At 45.8% G+C, this 20,649-nt stretch overlaps 1 protein-coding gene across 2 annotated transcripts; it reads left to right on the forward strand.

Annotated features, from left to right (window-relative positions):
* Positions 1-1,337: 1,337 nt before the first annotated feature.
* Positions 1,338-20,649, forward strand: lonrf2 (LON peptidase N-terminal domain and ring finger 2). Of its 2 annotated transcripts, none has more exons than XM_069178753.1 (12): positions 1,338-3,739; positions 8,265-8,383; positions 9,934-10,056; positions 10,333-10,470; positions 10,562-10,784; positions 11,183-11,285; positions 12,855-12,969; positions 14,834-14,955; positions 15,807-15,965; positions 16,261-16,288; positions 16,833-16,982; positions 17,631-20,649. In XM_069178753.1, the coding sequence occupies exons 1-12, from the start codon at positions 2,971-2,973 to the stop codon at positions 17,787-17,789; spliced, it is 2,208 nt and encodes a 735-aa protein (XP_069034854.1). In that variant the 5' UTR covers positions 1,338-2,970; the 3' UTR covers positions 17,790-20,649. The 2 variants fall into 2 exon arrangements, with proteins under 2 accessions (XP_069034854.1, XP_015219610.2); XM_015364124.2 differs by having other exon boundaries at positions 1,340-3,739; positions 16,261-16,423.

The following is a 20,649-nucleotide window of genomic DNA, read 5'->3' on the forward strand; positions in this document are numbered from 1 at the left end:
ACCAACGACCTGGAAACATTGTTGTAGGTAGTGTCCTTGAGAGGAAACAATAAACAAGGTTGTGACTGCTTGGTCGTTAAAGATCCCTGAGCAGTTGTCATATAGGAGTAGTAGTTTTAAACCCAGTGACTGGGATAACCTCCTACCCCACCCCATGCATCCATTGTCTAACAGCCCCATCCAGTTCAGGGTCTCAGGGTAGCCCAGTACAGCAAACAAAGGGTGCAAGGCAGGGTACAGCCTGGGCAGGATGCCAGTCCATCACAGGGCACACCCAGATAAACAAGCACACACTCACAAAAGGGCCAGTTTCCCCAGAAGCCAATTAACCTCCCAGTAGGTCTTTGGACTGTTGGGAGGAAACCAGAGCACCTGGAGGAAACCCACACAAAAAGGGGGAGAACATGCAGACTCCACACAGACAGCACCCCAGGTCTGAACTTGAACCCGGAGCCCCAGCGCTGCCGGGCAGCAGTGCTGAGCACTGTGCCACTGTGTCGACCTTCCTAAATAAATTCCCCTCTTAATTCCGCTGCTGAAGTATGATTAAGTAATCCATCCCTTCTCTGCCGAATGTGCTTTATGTGCAGCAGATGAAAATTATGCCACACATCAGCCAAGGGGGCTGAAATGAGTCCCCTCTTAAAGTGCTTTGGGATGAAAAACCGATTACAGTTACAGTACAGTAACAGTTACAGTATTATTCGTAATAATAATAAAAAACTAGTATAAATCTGTTGGAGCTGTGAGGTTCAGGTGTGTGTGGGGGGTTTGATATACTCCTTTCCTACAGTATTTTTTTTTAAATCTGTCTCTAAATTCCTATTAGTCATGGACGAAAATCATCTTACATAACTGCCCAGCGAGACAGAAACCGTCTGAAAATTAATATCCCGCTATTTCCAATTGAGCTGACCGATTATCCCATGCGAATTACAATCAGTGAATTTTAACGGTGCAAAATCACAAAACAAAACGCGTCTCGGAAGACACGATCAAAGAAACCACTCACTCTAACCATGGAATATTTTCTTCCGACGTTTTAGAATTATTTTTTTTTACAAAACTCAGCCACTGCAGGGAGGTGTCCTAAAGGTCTTTGTTACCTACGTTACCTATTGCTCACCACCCCACACACACAGTCGATACAGAATAGTTGCGTAAAAGCAGTGACTCACAAGAGGCGAAATCCCAGTATTGCTATTGTCATCGTTACGACACTGCTTAAGAATTTAATCTTGGGTAACACCGTCGACGGGTTGCAATAAAGGCATGATCACCTAATGAAAAATACAACGACAAATTATATATAATATGAAGTTTTCGCTTGATTTTAATTAACGAGTCTCTAGTCCCTGTACAGTCCCGGGTTATGTCGTTGATTTCCTGCAGTGCACAGTTCAGTTTCGGGTTTGAATAAATTGGGGGGGGACGAGTTGCTTGACGCTTAATTTCTTTTTCTGAAGAAAATCGTAACGTTTCAGCTTAGAAATAACCCAGCAAAGACGTATTCCAAAAGACGAAAAACAATTTTAATTATTACCGAGAACGTTCGCTTTCCCGATATCTCGGCAACCTGCTCAGATACCCGAAATTCTCCAAACTGCATTTTTGTCGCTGTGATAAAGGAAGCGTCATTAGCCTTTTCTTTCCTCATTGCCCGCTTCCTAGACCTAAACAAGGGCAGTTCTCCTCTTTTGTTGTTGTTGTTTTATATTCCCGGCTTTAGGAGCGACTTGGGGTTTTTTTTTAGTTCGTCCCAAAATGAAGATACAATTTTTTACAACTTGTAACAGGGACAACAGTGTTGCGGGCTGGCTGACACGGTTACACAACCCTCCCGGTTATATAAGCGTGCCAGAAGAGGGGCCAATGAGCCCGTTTCTAGGCAGTCACATGTCCTCTGTGTTCTTGCACAGTCCGGGCGCCTGCTGCGGTTCTGCAGGATCTCCGAGACCAGCGAGGGGGAACTCGCACAGCGCAGCAAACACGAGGAAACAAACAAACAAAAAAACAGAAGACGCGTACTTCAGAAACAGCAGTCGACATTACAGCTTGCAGGCCAAGGCTGTCATCCGGAGAGCTGAACAGACGGGCGGTCACCGTTTTTCCAGAGGCTCCGGGGCACGGTGGTGAACTGGGTTACTGGCGAACAGGCTTCGGGGCTCCTGGTCTGATAGAACAGGTGGCGTGGAGTTGACCTCGTCTCTCTGGCCTCAGCGTGGCATCGGGAGCCGTAAGAAGGGGGATTTTCTTTTGTTCCGGGTGAGGGGGGAGACATCTCGCCTTGAGAAGTCAACCGTGCTGAAAGAGTTTTGTTACATAGAGGAACTTCCCGGGGACCGGAGACACTGCAAGTTGGGGGGAGGAGGAGGAAGGAAACGAAAAAAGAGAGAGCTAAAACGGTTCTGTTCTCGCCGTCTTCCTCTATTTTTTGTGTGTGTGGTATTTTCCCGTACTTTGGAAGAGATGGAAAGCTGCGCAGCAGCCGCCGAAGCCCCCCGGCCCCTGAGCCCGGTGTGAGGATGGTGAGGCGGCCGTCCGGGATCTCCGCAGATTGGCTGGGTCAGACGCTGCCGTCCCCGCCGGGCGCCCAGGACGGGCGCGTTTTAATGTCGCTGTCGCCGGGCCGCACGACCGCACGATGGCTTTTCAAGGCTCATCCGCGGATGCACGGACTTGAAGGAAGGGGAAGGCGCCTTGTTATATAAGGGTCACGAAGAGCAGACGTAAGAGTACTCTGGGACTAGGCCTACTTGAGTTCCCCGGTGGGTATTGTCTTGTGAAGAGACCAACAACAACAACAACAACAACAACAACAACAACAATAATAAAAAAATGAATTGGACTTGGAACATGCAACTGTTGTATCACTTTTATGCTACGGTACCTAGGCTGCTGTAGTACTACTGCCGAGCTTGTAGTTTCATGTCTGTTTCAGACTAGTCTTGTGCGTGTGCAACAAAGGACATGGAGACGAGTAGCCGCCACTGCTCGGAACAACTCATCCATGATCTGTCCAACCCTGCCGCCGCCGGCTTGTGCCCGGAGATGCTGGAGGTCGCCGAGGAAGCCTGGCGAGCCGGAGATTTCAACCTGGCGGCCGAAATCTACGCCTCGCAGCTGGCCGGTCTCCCGCAGCCCGACCGGGGCTTGTGCCTGCGGAAGGGAGATGCCCTGGGCCGGGCCGGGCGCATCTCCGAAGCCCTGGACTCGTACTGCACGGCGGCTCGCCTCGGCCGGCTGCGAGCGGAGGAGCTGCGGCTCCTGGTGGAGAGCATCGCCCAGACCCTCCGGGACAAGGAGCTGTCCGGCTTGGAGCGGAAGAAGAGCGAGGCGGCTGACCGACCCGGGGCGAAACCGGGCGGGGACGGGAGCCCGCAGGGCGGCGGCGGCGACCCGGCCGAGGAAGAGGGGCCGCCGGACTTGTTCTCCTGTCGGCTTTGCAAGCGCTTGCTGTCCGAGCCCACCACGCTGCAGTGCGGACACACTTTCTGCAAGCCGTGCCTGGAGGACGGCGCGGTCACCGAGTGCCTGGTCTGTGCGTACAAGCTGGATAAGAGGCACGGGCAGCTCTTCCCCCTCGGCTTCAAGGTGAACGTCATCCTCGGCGGCTTGCTGGACAAGTGGTTCGCCGCCGAGAGCAGAGCCCGGAGGCTGTGGCTGGAAGGAGACAGCCTGTGGCAGACAAGGGACCTGGAGACCGCGTTGGAGAAGTACGACAGAGCAGCAGAGCTGGGTAGGTGGTTTCTCTATCGCGCTTTGTTAGGAATAAAATGTGCGTATGTAACCACTTGGTTCCGGATGCACGGAAAACGGGTTATTATGCCTGTGACCTACTTTCTTCCGACGATATACATGTCGACGCTGGAAGGCGCTGTGTCCCCTCCCCCCAAAATGAAACGACGTCGTCTAAATAGAAACCTTTTTATAACCCTTGCCCCGGGGAGGGAAAAAAAGTTCCGATTTGCGTCTTTGCATTGAGCGGTATGCGGTTAGATCGTGGAGCCGGTCGAGCGCCTTGATGAGGACGCTCTCGGCACCAGTTGCTTACCAGTTGCACAGAACTGAGCTGCTGACAGCGAGCGCTGTGGCTTTTTAAGAATGAGTAGGACTGCTTGTGGTAGGTGGACTACAGAAGGCTGCCCGATCCGGTCTTCTCCGATCGCATCCAATGAATTAGACTGTGGCCTGCATGTGCATGATGTTCAGCACCCGTTTTAGATTTACGACTTCAGCCGTCATGAAGGTTGAACGGCACGCGTTGTAAACCGAGTTACAGTTTTGTGTAATAAACGTAAGAATGACAGAAAACTTCAGCAGATGATAGGATCGCACGGATGACGTTGTCTGGAAATGTCTCCATCGTGTGTTTTGGCTGCGAGATGTCTCTGGCGTCTTTATTGGAATTGGGAGTCTTGGAAGATTTTCCTCTGAAATGTATTTAAAATAAACTTGCATGGATATTGTTTTGTAAAAAAACAACTGAAGCTCTACATCCCGACTGCTGGTGATTATAATCGTTAACACTTCCCCGTAGTGTGCTGTAGACCCCTGTAACCGTCCAGCAGCTTCTGTAAAAATGACTGCAGTGAGATTGTATTGACGCGATGGCTGTAAGTCTTCGTTAACTATCAGGGACTGATACTGCTGTACGTTTCCATCTCTGAGCTTCTGAGGAGTTGTGGAACTTTCCCTTCAGGGAGCTTGATACCTTCTGTACATTCTTAGAAACAAGCTATGATCATTGTAAAACTTGACATGAACATAATGGTTACCAAGGACAGGAAGAGAACCTACACTTCTGCTCAGTACAGCTGTAGCACTCAGAGGGATCTGCTCAGCTGTACACGAACAGAACAGCAGGTAAAGGAGATGGCTCATGTTTGTGCCGGGGTTAAAGTAGGGAGCATGATAGTCAGCGTTTTGACAGAACTGAGCTGTTTCGTCCAAGACAACATCCAGCTCATTTTGTCTTTTAGTGGTTAATTGATCCAAGAATGTCATCCAGCCGTTTCTGGGAAGAAGCCTGGGTACAGGCTTCAGCTGAACTGCGGGATTGGTTTCGGCGGTGTGGGCTGTGTATTAGTTTGTAAGTTTGATTTCCTCACGGCCTTTATTGGTGTGACGTCATCGGACTGCTTCAGACAGCTGATGGGGGCAAGCAGCACATGGGTCCATCTGTCCAGTAAAAACATGGGTCCATCTGTCCAGTAAAAACACACAGCCGAGTGCAGAACAGATATTACACGCGGTGCAGGAGTGCCCCAGTGCAGAAAGGCACAGCACTTGTACAGAAGTAAGACTTTCTTAAAGGGGGTGAGGGGGAGAGAGGGTTGGAAAGCCAGGGTCTTGAATCTGCTGACTATGCTTCAGTCTGAATATGGCGAAGACGAGTATGGTTCACTGAGAGGGGAACCACTCCTTCACAGTTCTGCAGTCATTGGGAGCTCTAGCCAGTTCATGCAAAGACCAGCGTGTCAGCCCAGCCATGATCAGAAAGCTGATTAATCCCGGTAAAGGTCATGGATTCCCAAAAACCTGCCCTGGCCGCCTACACCCCAGACGGGACCCCAGGTAACCTAGCCAGCATGTCCTTCCGGGAGCAGAGTGGTGCCCCCAGAGAGCATGCAAACTCCACACGGAAGTCACCCCACTTCAGAACTGAGCCCGGGACCTGGCAGCTGTCAGTCAGCAACACTGCAACACTCCAGTTGTATTGGAAAGCTGTCCACTGTGTTGCCACTTCCTTCCACTGAAGTCACCCACAGAGCTGGGCTTGGTGACTTTGTGGGAGTGGATAAATATTTTAAGGAATTTAGACAGCCTTCTCAACTTTAAACCCCAGTCCACTCAAGTTTGGCTAAAAATAACCACTGGCAGGGTCCGTACGACACAAGACTCAACCAGGCTTGTCTAAACATGAAGTGTGGCTCTTGGGGTCATATGTAGTTTTCTTCATCTGCTGTTGAAATGTTACTGTAGTATAACCATGAGATATTGCAACCTTTTGAAAGATGGAAGTTGCCTTATTTATTTTTTTTTGCAAAAACTTTTCCCACTTATTAAAAAAAAAAAAGTTAAAATATCATCCGGATTTCATCTGGTCTCTGGCAGAGAAGATGTTATTTGAAGGCAGTCACATGTCTGCTGCTTGTGTAATCCCTTTCGGATGTAGGTCAGAGCTAGTAATGCTGTTATGAAATTAGGTTTTAAGATGTTTGCGAATAATTTGGTTGAAGTTCAAAATTAAAAAGCAAAATTTAACTTGTGAAACAGTGAGTGTTGTAGAATCCATAGAGAAGGCTATGGTGTGATCACAGGTCCAGCCATTTCGGCACCTTATCTGTTCAGATCGAGCTCTTTTGCAGTTAGAAGTGGTTGGCTCTGCCCTGCTTCCAGAAAGGTAGGCAAAGGAGAACAGTTGTGGTCTTGATTAATCAGATGTCTAAAGGCCAAAAATGCTAATGTTCAATTATTTTCCTTCTAACATCCTTGCATGTTGCTGCATACGTCCTACAGGTTGCTAATTTCAGATAATAACAGCATTTAATATTCAGCATCATTTCTTTCAATTGGGTCTAGGCTTTATATCCATCATGAACCAGGCATGTTTGCTGAAGCACCTTCTACTCTACGGCGTTACACAGTGACAGAAGTGCTGTAACTTGTCAGCATAGACCAGAGGCATGTATTTATCAAGGAGAATGGCTGGTCCAAGGCTTAGTTCACAAGGTCAAAATGAGAAACGTGGATGAGCGTGCTGGGGGAAGGGTGTGGGAGATCTGAGGGTTGAGAGGTCAGCCTAGAATTGGCCATTGATAATTGCCTTTCTTCTCTGCATGTCTATGACGAGCACCAGTGCAGTACCTAAAAAAAAAAGTACTTTATATGGTAGGACAGCATTGTTATGTTTAACCGTTTTGTTAATTTCTGCCTTAAGGATATGTTTAGTATAGAATTCATAATTATTCATGAATTCCCTTATACACATAGAATTAGTAGTGCTAATAAATGGCTAGTGTGAAGGGACTGTCTTTCATATAAAGTATATCTGTTCACTTTTTGTCCAAGTATTTTGTCAAGAGCTATACTGAGGATCAGAAGAAACGCAGCCCTTACAACGGAAATAAATCCACAAAGCAAATCACAAAAAAAGACATTGCCAGCCTGTGTTCTTGTACTCGCCTTTCAATGTTGCTGAATAGCCTGGGCAGGTACAGTAACATCATGCACAGTAATGATGTTGACGAGCAGGGAGCCTCCTGTGAAAATCACAAGCAGCTGTTGCTGGAAGTGATGCATACTGTGCATGTGGAGCACACATGGCATGCATCAGGACACGTATGTTGTGTTGTGGGATTCAGCCCCTTTCCTCTCCTAGGGGCTGGACAAGCGTGTGTCTGTCGGCCATGTCCCATCTCTGCTCGTCCCACTGCTGTTCCGTCTGGGCTCACGTCTGCAGAGCTGGGTCCTCCCAGGCTGAACTACCTCGTTCCCGGCTCTTGGAGAGCCATCTCTGCACGAGCCACAGGGCGTGCGCTGTTCTGCCCGTCGGGATGGACCGGTGGAAGTGTGGTCCCAGGGCCCTGACCAGCGCAGCGGTGTGCAGTCTGGTTAACCAGAGCAGGTTTCTGCAGGGAACCACCGCCTCTGTCCTGAACATCAGACTTGACCCTCCCTCGCAGGCGTTCGGTTCTCCGCAGGCAGTTGTGTATTCCTACGCACCTCTCTGGGACCCTTGCTGGAGTCCGTCAGGGAGGTTGTTGCTAAAGAAAACCTAGGCTTCATTGCTGGAGATGCTTAACCGAGCTGTCAGCTCAACATACTGAGGGCACGAAGGCGTCGGTTTCTTGATAAGCCATGTATGATGATGTATAACCTTCCTAGTTTTTTTTTTTCTTGATTAACGCCGGGCTTGGCATTCGTCTAGGAAAATCCTGACTGGGTTTGCCAGTGAACTCTCTCTCGCTCATGAGTCTGCTGCATGAGCATTGATCTCCTCCGCTGCATCCCGGTGACCAATCAATAAAAATTACTCCAAGAACTTTAAATCAATATCCAAAATACACATGAATGAGCTTTTGATTCCTCGCATTCATTATTACTGGTAAAGTATGTTTCCTAATTGGCAAGTTACTTTCTGAATCCTTTAAGACTTTTTTTTCCCCCTGCTGCTTACTGACCTTGTTTTTGGTGTCTGGAAAGTGTATTCTCTTACTCACCCTGTCACTACATTAACGCGTGCTCTTTGAATTTCACAGCTCCTTTTGACTACATGTTGTTGGGGCAGCGAGCTGAACTCCATATGGAAATGAAAAACTATAACCAGGCCATTCAAGATGGGGACAGCACATGCAGGCTGAGACCACTCTGGCCCAAGGTAAACCACCGAGACATCTGTTACGACCATATGTGTGCTGAAAAGTACCTGGCGAAGTCACAAAGTCAGGCATAGCTGAAACTATTGCTGCTCAGGGTGCTTTTTAGTTTTTTCTACAAGGCACTGCATAAGGGCATTTCTGTTCGTTTATTCTGTGGTGTAAAAATGCCAAAAAGTTACCATGAAATAACATATGCCTTGCAATATGAGAGGCTTCGCACATGAACGCTGAACATGTAGTCACTCCAGATGGCTCTCTTAATGTGTAAAGAGGCTGTAATTGCCAGATATGCAGTGCGTCTGTCATTTTTTCGGTCTTGCAGTTTAATAGATTATCTGCTCAGACAGGACTGAGCTCTCCGTGTGAGACCACGGCTACTGTATGCATCTTCTTTTCAGTGTATGCACGCTGCTCTGTAATACAGAAAGTGTTTGACAGTGTTTATGCACCATGTATTTGCATACATGTTAAATTATAGCTTTTTATTTTACAGCATTGATGTACAAAAAGCCTTCTGAGGAAAACTTAAAAAAAATCTTCCATCTTCATTGTGTTTAAAAAATAAACCATGTGCTTGGAAAAAAAACTATAGTAGTAGACTGTAGCACTGTGGTATTGGAAACTGTTAATTCAGGCAGGTTTATGATTTTGAAAAGCACTTGAATTTATCGCTTGAAGTGCACTTAAACAGGGCTGCCTCTAAGAGCATGGAGTGGCTAATCTGATTGATATAGGTGTTCATTCTCCTGACTGGTGTTGGACAGTAATTCAAATGTGGGGTATGTCATTGTCGCATCCTGTTTTAAATTTATTCAAGTTGTTCTCATAGTGTTTCTTATGTAAATGCATCCCACAGCCATTTCTCTGTTTTGTCCTGCCCCTTGTGTAGTTCTTTCGTATTTGTTTCTCATCTGAAGGAATGGAAATTTATCTGTGCATTAAAGTAATATTGGATTGCTTTAATGAAATCATAGATGCATTAACAGAAGTAAACAAGTTTCTTTTCTTCGCACACATGCTCAATTAAGATTAGTCGTCCGACAATGTCTTGTTGGCTGTGTCCGTAAACTAGTTTAAGAGGAAGTAAGCTGGTGGTTTTGGACCTCAAGAAAACTTAACATTTATCAAAGGTCACCTCGGGGTCACCAGGGTGTGGTAGCTTAGCAACTGATGACCAGACTTAAATTTGGATATAGATTTGTGCCACATAAGGGATTTTACTTTTTCATTTTAAGTTACATGATGCCACCTGCCCATAACAAAATGCATCGGAAACTGCCTGCTTTTTAGAGAAGCCTTATCTTTTCACCTGTGTTTCAAGATATGAAAAAGCTCCTTTAGATCTCAAAACCAACTCTTTTGAGTCTCTCCACTCTGAGTTATAGTCTGGTCATTTTCCTTTACCTAAGCCTTCACATCTGTCGCAGCGTCATCCTTCAGGCTTGAAGCGAGTCAGATAAGTGTGAGCATCCTGGTCCCTTCCAGTTGTGGACTGGAAGATGATGTTACTTGAAGTATTGTAACCTCTGTACCCTGTGCCCTTGAACAGGCCCACTTCCTGAAGGCAGCAGCTCTGGCCAAGGCTGGGAGGACAGAGGAGGCCTTGCAGGAGTATTTCTTCTGTGTCGCACTGAGACCCGACTGGAGTTCAGCCAAACTAGAAGCGCAAAAGGTAGAGGGTGCCCATCCATATATTCTGTGTAAAGTCACGTTTGCGTTCCTGCCGCCTGTTCTGGTGACGGTTTGCAGGCAGTACCGGGGACATCTCTGAAACGCTGGGGGATCAAGGGTGCCGAGTGACTTGGTAGTATGTTAACTTTTTTTTCCATAAACGTCTGCAAAAATGTGATCATGCCCTAATTTAGAGTGTGGTGGGCTGCTGAAGGAGATGATCACGGGTGTGTTTTGAAATCCTCGGAGTGTCATTCCCGTTCCTCTACATCCGCAGATCCTGAGCGAATTGTTTTCCTCGGTCTTCGAGAACAGCAGCCTGCCTGCGCCGCTGTCTGCCTGCCCCAAGCCCTCTGTCCTCGGCTCCCCGGGCGCCCCCACGGCAGGGGACGGCCCGCGGCCGGGCTCCTCCCAGGTACGCCTCCTGCTCCAGCCCTTGCTCGCGCCCCGCTCGGGAATCGATCGCGGAGAGGCCGAGATGTGAAAAGAAAAATTCTCTTTTGCAGGACCCGGTGTTGAAAGTAGCCAGGAATCCGCCTGGAGAGAGCGGAGCGCCCTCCGGTGTCGGTCCTGTGAAGTTACCTCAGTCTTTGTCGAAACTTGAATTCCCCTGTGAGGACAGAAAGACCCTGACGCCTGTGCTTTCAAGTCTTCCTGGTCCCGTCCTCAAGAGAAAAAGCCCCAGTGACTTGGCCAGCTATGGTCCTCCCAGCAAACTGCTTAGACAAGGTGAAGATCTGTGTGCGGCGGCTTGGGGGGATTGCTTTGCTTTGAGCTTTTTACTCCTTTATTTGTGTTCTCGGTTGTTTTTGAGTTTTGTCCGGCTGGGTGTTTACCGTCCGAGAGGGGAACTTGTGAGTTAACTTTTGAGTTTTTTTTTTAATTAACTCGACAAAATAAAGAGGAAGAAAGTTCTCCACTGATCGGGATCGTTACGAAAGGGGCACCCTTCAGACATAACAAGCTGACATAAAATAACTTGTGCACAACTCTTAGAGGAGCTATATGGTGAATTAAGAGATCGGTTTGCATGGAATGTGCTGTAGATAATTCACTTTCATCAGCTGGTTACTTGACTTTGTTATATAAAGACTAATACATTTTGGTTCCATTGTTGGTTTGCGTAGGTGGGGACTGTTTACCTCAGAAACCCACAGCTCCTAATGGACGGAGGGAAGTTCCTACTCAGCTTGTTGACAGCTCAGACATGGAATGCTCTCTCTGCATGAGGTACTAACCCCTTTATACCGGCGCTAGAAAGACTGACCTTGGAAAGATACACCCAGAACAGCCCAGTTGTGTGTTTTGGATCTCCATCAATAAATTGATATTCCAGGTGTGCCCTACATTCTGATGACTTACATGCATTTAATTAGAATTTACACTCGTGCTGTAAATTAAAATGCATGAGAAGTACCATCTTAGATTTATATATACACATTGATTCCCAACCATCCCGTCTGGTGACTGAATTTTTAGGACTTCTGTGCCTGTTCGCAGCTGATAGGTGCTCCCAGTCGCAGCAGGGGTTGAGTTCGTTGTTTTTTTTGTTGTTTTAAAATCGAGTGGATTTAAGAAGTGCGTTCGTGTCCTGGGTGCGAACTGAGAACAGACTGGACACGACTAAACTGTAAAGTGTTGTGGCCATTGTCCAGCCATAGTGTTGTAGCCAACAACCTTGGCTTCTTTCAGGACACAGCTGAGTGAGATCCTCAGGTTAATTAACTACTAAAAGATAACATAAGCAAGATGAGTTGAATGGCTCATTCGCCTTGGATGACATGGTCAATTCTGTCATAACACTGACTGCCATTTTCAGGGCTTCAGGCCCTACACAAACATGACCCATCTCGTACACATCTGTACTGAGCATAAGTGGAGGCTCTCTGGGGTAACTGTGCATTTCCGGGCTTAATAAATGATTAAATATTGATTACTTTGGCCTCTTAAAGATCTATAACCCAAGCCTTTTTTTACTTTACTAATAGCTCGTTGCTACAGCCAAACTGCTCATCAGATTTTCAGAAGCACGCAATCCAGATGTCGTCCTCTGTAGTAAACGATGCATAGATGTTCATTTCCTTGACGCAAACGTGCTTGGCTCTGCTGTATGGATGCATTCTTGAAAGATGGCAGCCAGATCTGTGATGGGTTCACCAGGGTGGGATCTAAACCTGAGATCCAGACACGGGCTGGAGTGCTTGGACCTCATTTTATTCCATTTTGCATTGACTTTGAGATTTTGACCTTTAACTTTGAAGGCAGCAGAGGGAATCTTGTATCTTTTAGTTTTCAATCACTGACTACTTGTAAGGCCCCCAAACGAGATTAGGTTGAGCACATCTAGCATGTTTTTTTCCTCCTGTTGAGTTCGGCCTATTTTTAAGTCCCGTCTCAAACAATTGCTTGTTTAGACTGATTATTTTTACACCTGAAGGTTGAAGCACTTTGTAATTGTACATTACTTTATAAATAATCAAGTGCTGTCCTTGATTTAAAAAAAGAAAGTTTTATAAGAAGGACTTTATAAAATGTATTCTGATGACAACCAATGTTTTTGGAAAATTGTTTTGCTAGATAATTTTCTATTTGCCACTAAACAGCCAGCATGCTACTCACACTTGCAAACACTATGTGAATTTATACATTGAAATTAAATCTTTTGAAGTAGATCCAGTAGCCGTACAGAGATTTACAGATGTACAAAACTATTTCACGTATCCTTGTGGTTCATTCTTCCCCATCTCTGTGTACGCCTGAGTTGCATGGCTTTTATCCTGTGTCTTTTTTTACTTGCAGGCTGTTTTATGAGCCAGTCACCACTCCCTGCGGGCACACCTTCTGCCTCAGATGTATGGAGCGCTGCCTTGACCACAATCCCAACTGCCCTCTGTGCAAAGAGAATCTTTCGGAGGTACAGCGCCTGTCTTAACGCCCATTATTTCAGCCATGTCACTCAGGGTACCTCAGTGAGCACAGCCTACCCTTCTAGAGCTCCTGCAAGTGTGGTGTCAGAACCACATCTTCCTCTTTTCCATTCGCTTTCGCCGAGCTCGTCGGAAGTAATCGCAGTCCACAAGTAGCTCTTGGAACGTGGATGTGGTGAAGATGAAAAAAAATGATGTATTCTTGTGTTTGCTGGTTAATTTCAAAACCTTTACGTAGGGGAAAAGGCTGCATTTTAGACAATAAGGTTGTGTTTTATGATTATTAAAACTGACCAACAAAAGCTCATGTAGTTGAAATGTATAATATTATACAACTATGCAAAAAGTGACATTTTAAAGAAAATAGAAATAACTAAAAGGACTGACCGCGCTTTAATAAAGTAATAAGGTTACTCTTAATTCTCAAGAAAACAGTTTTCTAAACTTAAATTTGTCCAGTTCCTGAATAGCTTCTTTCATATACATGTCATTTCTTCCTAAAAAAAGCCAATAGATAATAAATAACCATTGTTTTCTAATTTCCCAAAGCAACCCAGTGAATGTTACATAGATGATAAAGATTTAATGTTTAATAAATGTTACAATTTTAAAGGACTTAAGTATTGATGAGCAGAGACATGACTTTACCAACCAGTCTTTTCTTCTGTGTGTGTGGAATAAATAAGAAAGCAAAGTAACTGTTATGAGGTAGTATAAAAAAAAATAAAAAATAACTTCCAGTTGTAAAATGTCACATTTAGGTATTTTTTTATCAACTCTGTGTTAGAGTGTAGGTCTTTCCTTGCTCACTCAGAGATGTTCAACCTTGGGATGAAGTTATTTCTTGTAAGAAGGGAAATTACAGCCATGCTGGGCAGCCTTCTTTAAAACCATTCTGCAAAAAAAAACACTAACAGAGGGGGGGAGACGAGTACGCCCCATGTCGACTGGCCTGTGAGCCTGGCAGTCGGGGAGTTTCCCCCAGCAGAGCGCTCCAGGCTCCAGAGTTTCTTCTGCTCTCGTACACCCTTGACAAGCCCATTCGTTCTGAAGCAGCAGCCAGTCCCCACCAAGAACCCCTTCGTACTTCTGAAGCAGTTTGTCCCAGGACTGTATAAACAACCCTCGCCAAGCCAGAGGGGCGAGCGTCCGAGCTGAGCAAGAGTCTCGGAACTCGGCCAGACATTCCTGGGACACCGTATGAGTGAAGCTTGTGTCCTCTAAGTTTACGTCTTGTAACTCTGAGGGCATTTAATTTTTTTTTTTTTACCAAGATGGATCTGTATTTTTCTGTACGGTTTTGGTGCGCTGTCCCCGTTTCTGTTTTCTTGCATGTTGGCGAGTGATCTGTGCAACGCGTTGGGAGTCCAGTCCGTTCAGTTAACGAATGATCATGTTTTCAGCTCGTTGGTAGCAATTCTGTTCCCTGTTCCTTTTGTGAACCTCTTGAACAACGTTTAGCTTTTCAGACCGCCGAGTTGTTCGGAGTTTTGGAAGCTTGACGTTACTGTCGGGACTCGAAGGTCCTTGTCTGTTCCTGTCAGTCCTCTCGGACACCTTTTTCTGGGTGGAAACGTTTGGAATCGCCTTGGGAGTTTCTGTACCCTCAAGACGCGCGTCTGTTACCTTCTTGCTCATTAAGATGTCTCTCCAGTAACACTGGAGGAGTGGGCTGAAGACCTCCGGCTGCTCACGCCCATCGGCTCCTGAGCCCTGTGTCTGGGGTCTGAGGCACTCAGACCTGTCAAAGGAGGTCTAAGACTTGGCGGTTCTGACTTGTGCTCATCGTTCATCTTTTATTTCGGGGGGGAAGTTTCGCCCCTGACGGTTCGGATCTCCTTCTCGCCGCAGTATCTGGCCGCCAGAGCGTACAACAAGACCTGCCTGATGGAAGAGGTCCTGGTCCGCTTCCTGTCGGAGGAGCTGGCCGAGCGGAAGAAGGTCCACGAGGAGGAGCTGAGGGAGCTGTCCAAGTAAGCCGAGCCCTTCTCGCCTGCGGGGGTCCCCGGGGGGCTTGATCAGCGGCACGTCCTTTGCTTTAATTTTACACGGCTGTGGGTTTTCCTAGGCCTTCTCGTATGTCGTTCCTGTCGGTCCACCGTGGCCACGCTGCCTGTGAAAGGGGTTGTGTCTTGATGTATGTTACACATCTACCGCAGACTGTACTGTATGTGCATCTGCTTTTTTTTCCCCCCCAAGTCTCGGCGGAGTTCCTCCGCGAGGAGGTTTTCAGGTTAGCTGAGGAAGGAAAAAATTGGCACAAAAAAAAAACTGCGTCTCTATTTCAGGCAGAGGTTCTTAGGTTTATTTGTCTTTTGTCCTCAAGTTTTCGATAGTGTAGTATTTTCTGATTTAAGAATATTGCAGTTGTAATGGAATGACGCAGTGGCCAGCATTGTTACCTCGCAGAGCTGGGGTCTAGGGTGCTGTGTGTGTGGAGTTTGTCTGTTCTCCCTGTGCTCACATGGGTTTCACCAGCTTGCCTCTGGACTGTGGGCTGGGTTAACTGGCTTCTGGGAGGTCTGGCCCTGCCGTGAGAGTGTGTGCGTGTGCATTTGCGTCGGTGTGTCCCCCTGTAAAGGGCTGGCATCCTGTCCAGGACGTATCCTGTCTTGTGTCCGTTACCTGCTGGGATAGGCTCTGGCTCCGCCGCGATCTGGAAGAAATGGTTAGAATATATACAAAATATTTTTAAAAGCCAGCCAGACCCAAGGCTGCTTGTGGCGGTGCAAGGGAAGTTCACGTGCACGTAGTCTGGGGAAGTCAGTCAATCTTGTGTGCCTGCTGCCCTCGAGGGAGGCTGTAACATGGGCTTTCCTTGCAGCTTGAATAAGGAAGTGCCCATCTTCGTGTGTACCATGGCATTTCCCACGATCCCCTGCCCGCTGCACGTCTTCGAGCCGCGGTATCGGCTCATGATCCGCAGGTCCATGGAGACGGGCACCAGGCAGTTCGGGATGTGCATCGCCGACGAGCTTAAAGGGTGAGTTTCCCGGCGTCCGGCCTCGTCGGGCCTTGAGCAGAGTTTATCTGTAGTAACCTTCAGGACAAGAACGTCTAATGAAGAGGGGAGCTGCGCTGTGCCCGTTCCTTTCATACGAGAACTGGAACGAAGTGTCAAATTCATTTTCTCTTTTTTTTGTGGAATTGAAAGTATTGCTGTCAAAGGTGTTTAGTTGTGCTATTTATTTGTGTGTCCATATCGTGTATAAATGTTTAATGGAGCCGCTTTGTGAAAGGTCTGAAACACATTGATTTTGTCTTCTTTTTTTTTTTAGGTTTGCGGACTACGGCTGTATGCTGGAGGTCAGAGACGTCAAGTTCTTTCCGGATGGCCGATCAGTAGTGGACACCATTGGTGTGTCCCGTTTTAAAGTTTTAAGCCACGGGCAGAGAGATGGCTATAATACTGCTAAAATAGAATACCTAGAGGACAAGAAGGTACCTCCTGTGCTTTTGTTGATACAAATTATAAGCCTGTTCCAACCTCATATTTGCAAAATATTGTAAATACCTCATTCTTCCATCTCAGAAGCTTTGCCAGTCTGTGTTCTCTGTTGTCTCTGACTAGTTTAAGAGCTGCTCAACTCCCTTGTCTTCTCTAGAGTTCATGACTGTAATGTCCTGCTCGCTGGTGTGTCTAAATCCACACTGAACAAGCTTACCTTTTGTTTAATGAATGTCTGTCTGCCCCTTTGCTTCTTCTGCCACACTCAAAACTGTTTTTTATTGTGCTGTTACTGTTATCTCCCATCGTTGTTTTTTCTTTACTGTAAAGTGCTTTTAAAGCTTATGAATGGCAGTGAAGGATATTGCATGGTGCTGACTGACTTTGCTCTTTTGCCCCCAGGCGGAGGGAGAGGAATATGTCGAGCTGGTGCGTATCCATGACTCTGTGTACGATCAGGCCGTGGCCTGGTTTACATCTCTCCGAGACAACATGAAGAATCAGATTCTCAGCCACTTTGGATCCATGCCTGGAAAAGAATCGGATCCTCAGGTAAAAGGAAATTTTTAGTTCATCATCCGATCTGTCAGAATATTGGTTGTAAGAGTTTCACTTGAGCTGGGATTATTGAAATGTACCTAATGTGAAGCAAGAGTAGTAAAACTCTCCAGTCCATTGCTGATCAACATATTTGCATTTACTAGTATATCCGTAGGTTAAATTGGGAAAAAAAAAATCACATTGATGTGGGCATGATCCTTGTAGGTTTTCCAGTTCAATAGGAATCGGTATCTTTACTAAATCATTACTAAAGAGCCATTAAGTGTCCCTATATCCATGCATTCCATGATTTAGTGCATAAGGTCTAGATCCTTCTCACATTTCATAACATGCTGTGTTAATCCAGATTAGTGCTAAAAAGTCTTGAAGTGTTACACGTAATAATTAACATTAACAATAATACGTATGGTACTGCTGCTTTTGGTCATAATATGGAATATAGTGCTTTTATTATAATCAATTAAAGGATTTTCATTTGCACCCAGTTATATAACTGGACCAGTTACTGAAAGTGAAGAATCCAGCTCATGGGAATAAGATGGAATTTGAACCCGCAACCTTCCAGTTCCGAGTCCCATAAGGCTGCCGCCTGTTGTGGCTGGGAGTAAGGGTGTCGGCTCTGTCTTGCTTTCTCCCTAGGCCAGTCCCAGCGGACCCGCCTGGTGCTGGTGGCTCCTGGCCGTCCTTCCCCTGGAGAACCGAGCTCAGCTCACAATCCTGGCCATGACGTCGCTCAAGGACCGCCTGAATGCGATCCGACGCGTGCTCATATTCGTCACCCGCAAAAGAGCTCGATGACGGCCGTGGGTCCTCAGGGCTTTTCCGTTTTCTCGGCGTGGAAGTTTCTTTCATTTTGAAAATCCCAAGTGAGCGCTCGCCCCCTGAAGTACAGACAAGTAAGGCTCGTATGTGATAATCAGTGCTGGGGATGCCCCCTCCAGTAACATCTGTTTTTTTTTTTTTGTGCCAAATGAGCATTAAGAAATTCTGAAAACCATCACGGAAACGCTCTGATTTTCCCTGAAACCCCACGGCCTTTCCTGCTGCACTGGAGTGGAAGTTCGCAGAAGTCTGTAGCACAAAAGGCTCTCATCGTGGCCCTGAGCTTGGGATGCGAGCTACTGTTACTCAGTATCTTTATTTTAACATTCGTATTTCAGACTGTGCCTGTTTACCCTGACATATATGAGCCATTCTGCTGGAATTTGTTTCACAAGAAGCGATTGCTGCATTGTCTGGGCTGGGGCGGGGGGGTTCTTGGAATTGTATTCTGGCTGGCCGAAGCACAAAAAATGCCTCTGGGTGACTTAACTAGGAATTGCCAGGTGTGGTTTATTCGTTTGTCTGCATTGCAAATTTATCAAATGTATTCATCATGTTGAATGCTGAAATGCGGGTGTCCTTTGCTTGTCGTTTGCACCTATACTCACTCTCTGATTTACGAACACCCAGCTGCTGTATTGAAGCATTTATTTTCATACCTGTTCTTCGCAGTTATGAAGACATTTTTGCTGCAACAAAATCCTGGCTTTCATATCCGAATGGAAGATGCTATCCTCGTGGTCATGTGGGTGGTCACTGTTCCTAGAATATTTGCATTTACCTTGATAACTACTGTACTGGGTTAGTTAACCATTATAATGAAGCAATAGCTTTCTCACTTTGACTTTCTTGGTGCTCTGTTAGAATAAAAATAATAGTATGATTTTCTTGACCTTCCAAGCAAATCTGAAGGTTTTCCATGCATTGTGTGCTGTGGGAGTTTTATTTTCGGCTTACAAAATTTAATTTGTGAAACGTTTCTGAGGAGAGTGCTGCATTCATAAATTCGGGGATGGGAGTACATCAAACATCCTTCATCCTATTGTGCACCTTCTAACAAATTAGGTACTACAGATGGATACATGATCAGTGGTTTACAAAAGCTGTTTGATTTGTCTCTTGACTGTGCTGTTATGCAGACTTTGAGATCATGACCTTTTCACCTTCAAAGGGTTGCTAGAAGAGGGAGATGTAGTTTAAGAATGAGCTTCATTTTATTTATACACTGGTAACTGCGCCTGGTGACCCACACACCTGCCGGTTTTCATGCCAGCCCGCCTTCATTAGGAAACCGAAGCCTTACTTGATCTAAGAAGTTGCTGCATTGAAATATTTGCGTTGTCTCTAGTCGCATGACTGGGATTTTATTTCACTTAGAAGATACAATGGCGAAAGCTCTAAGGAGTTCAAGAGCTGGGAACAAAAGGTTCACATTTATCTTGATGTTATCAAGTCAGTGAGGGTGTAACTGAGGGCTCCGCTGGAACACGCCCCCCCAGGTGTGTGAGTCGCCAGGACTGGGGACTGCTGGGCTAACGGGAAAATGGATTAATCTGGCCCGTTCGGAACTAAACAGTATGAATTACAACTGAAAATATTGTATCCTGTTTTATAGGTCTGCAAAATGTTTTAATTACACAGGATATAAAGCTTTTTGGAAAAAAAGTAAGTTGATGTACGATTTTTCGTTAAAGAAGGGGAAAATGTTGTTCATAAAGACACCTCTTCATCAGCTTGCCAAAGAGGTTATAGTTCGGTAAATTTCATCCTGCTTATTCGTTTCCTTTAAACAAAGGGCTGTGACATGTATTTCAGGTACATGAAGGAGGAATTGCACCTTGATAATGATATTTCATGACTGTCGTTGCCATTCACAGGGCCGTGGTTGGTCTGTTCGTGCTCCAGTTGAAGCTTTTCCAAAAAACATGGGAGGGAAACAAACTCCAGAAACCTTGAGCTCAGATGCCCCCATGTTGAAATTGTACTTCCGTTTTAAGTGTGCAGGGTATAACAAGCTTAGGTTTGTGAAGTTTGGTTTTCAAGAAGTTGGATCTAAATGAAACTGTTGTTTAACTTACGGACGCTGCTGAAACGCACTAGTGAAATAAAAGGTGGAGAAGGATGAACTCGGGATTGAAAAGGAGTTTCTTGAGGATGAATTGCACATTCGTTCGCCTGTATGTTTTCACTCCGAGGTGAAAGAGAGGAGCTGCCTTAAAATACCGGGATCTGACCTTGTGAAATGCACTGTACCTTATGTACCGCTCAGCAAGTGGTAGCATTGTAGATCTTTGTAAAAGTGACTTGAGATTACAGATTGAACATGCACTGTGTCTGGCCAAAGTAAAGAATGTTACTGTCTAATCTGGAATACGTCACGCAATGTGTGTGTTGTTTAGTATTTTAACTTTGCAAAATGTTTTGAGACATTAAAGGGTCTAATTCAATTCCTGTGAAGCGATCCAGGCTTCAGTCTCAATTTACTATACTTTTTAAAGGGGGCTGGGTGGTGGATTGAACTAGTATTAATTTGTATGTTGTAACTGACTTAATGTGAATGGTGTTACTGTATGATTTTGTTAGCTTCAGTGACTCATAAAAAAAAAAAAATCAATGTACAATTGAGGCCTTTTAAATGTTTCCTGTAAGACTTTTTCTACCTTCAGTTGACTCTTTTCTCAGTATTTGTTCGTGTGTGAATCATCCACTGTTAGCCTTTCATTTCTTGTCTAGTGTTATCACAGAAATGCTGCATTTATCACCTACTGTATATTTGTATGATAAAAGATAAGGTATATTTAAATGATGTTGTATTTGAAATAAAAGATGCAAAAGA

This window comes from Lepisosteus oculatus, chromosome 15 (assembly GCF_040954835.1).
Source record: "Lepisosteus oculatus isolate fLepOcu1 chromosome 15, fLepOcu1.hap2, whole genome shotgun sequence".
In the NCBI taxonomy this organism is placed as follows: Eukaryota; Metazoa; Chordata; class Actinopteri; order Semionotiformes; family Lepisosteidae; genus Lepisosteus; species Lepisosteus oculatus.

Bases quoted from the DNA above. Each gene is read 5' to 3' on its own strand.
- lonrf2 (XM_015364124.2), top strand. From the start codon at position 2,971: ATGGAGACGAGTAGCCGCCACTGCTCGGAACAACTCATCCATGATCTG. The intron at 10,471-10,561 runs GTACGCCTCCTG...TCTCTTTTGCAG, and splicing joins CGCGGCCGGGCTCCTCCCAG to GACCCGGTGTTGAAAGTAGC. The intron at 11,286-12,854 runs GTACTAACCCCT...TTTTACTTGCAG, and splicing joins GAATGCTCTCTCTGCATGAG to GCTGTTTTATGAGCCAGTCA.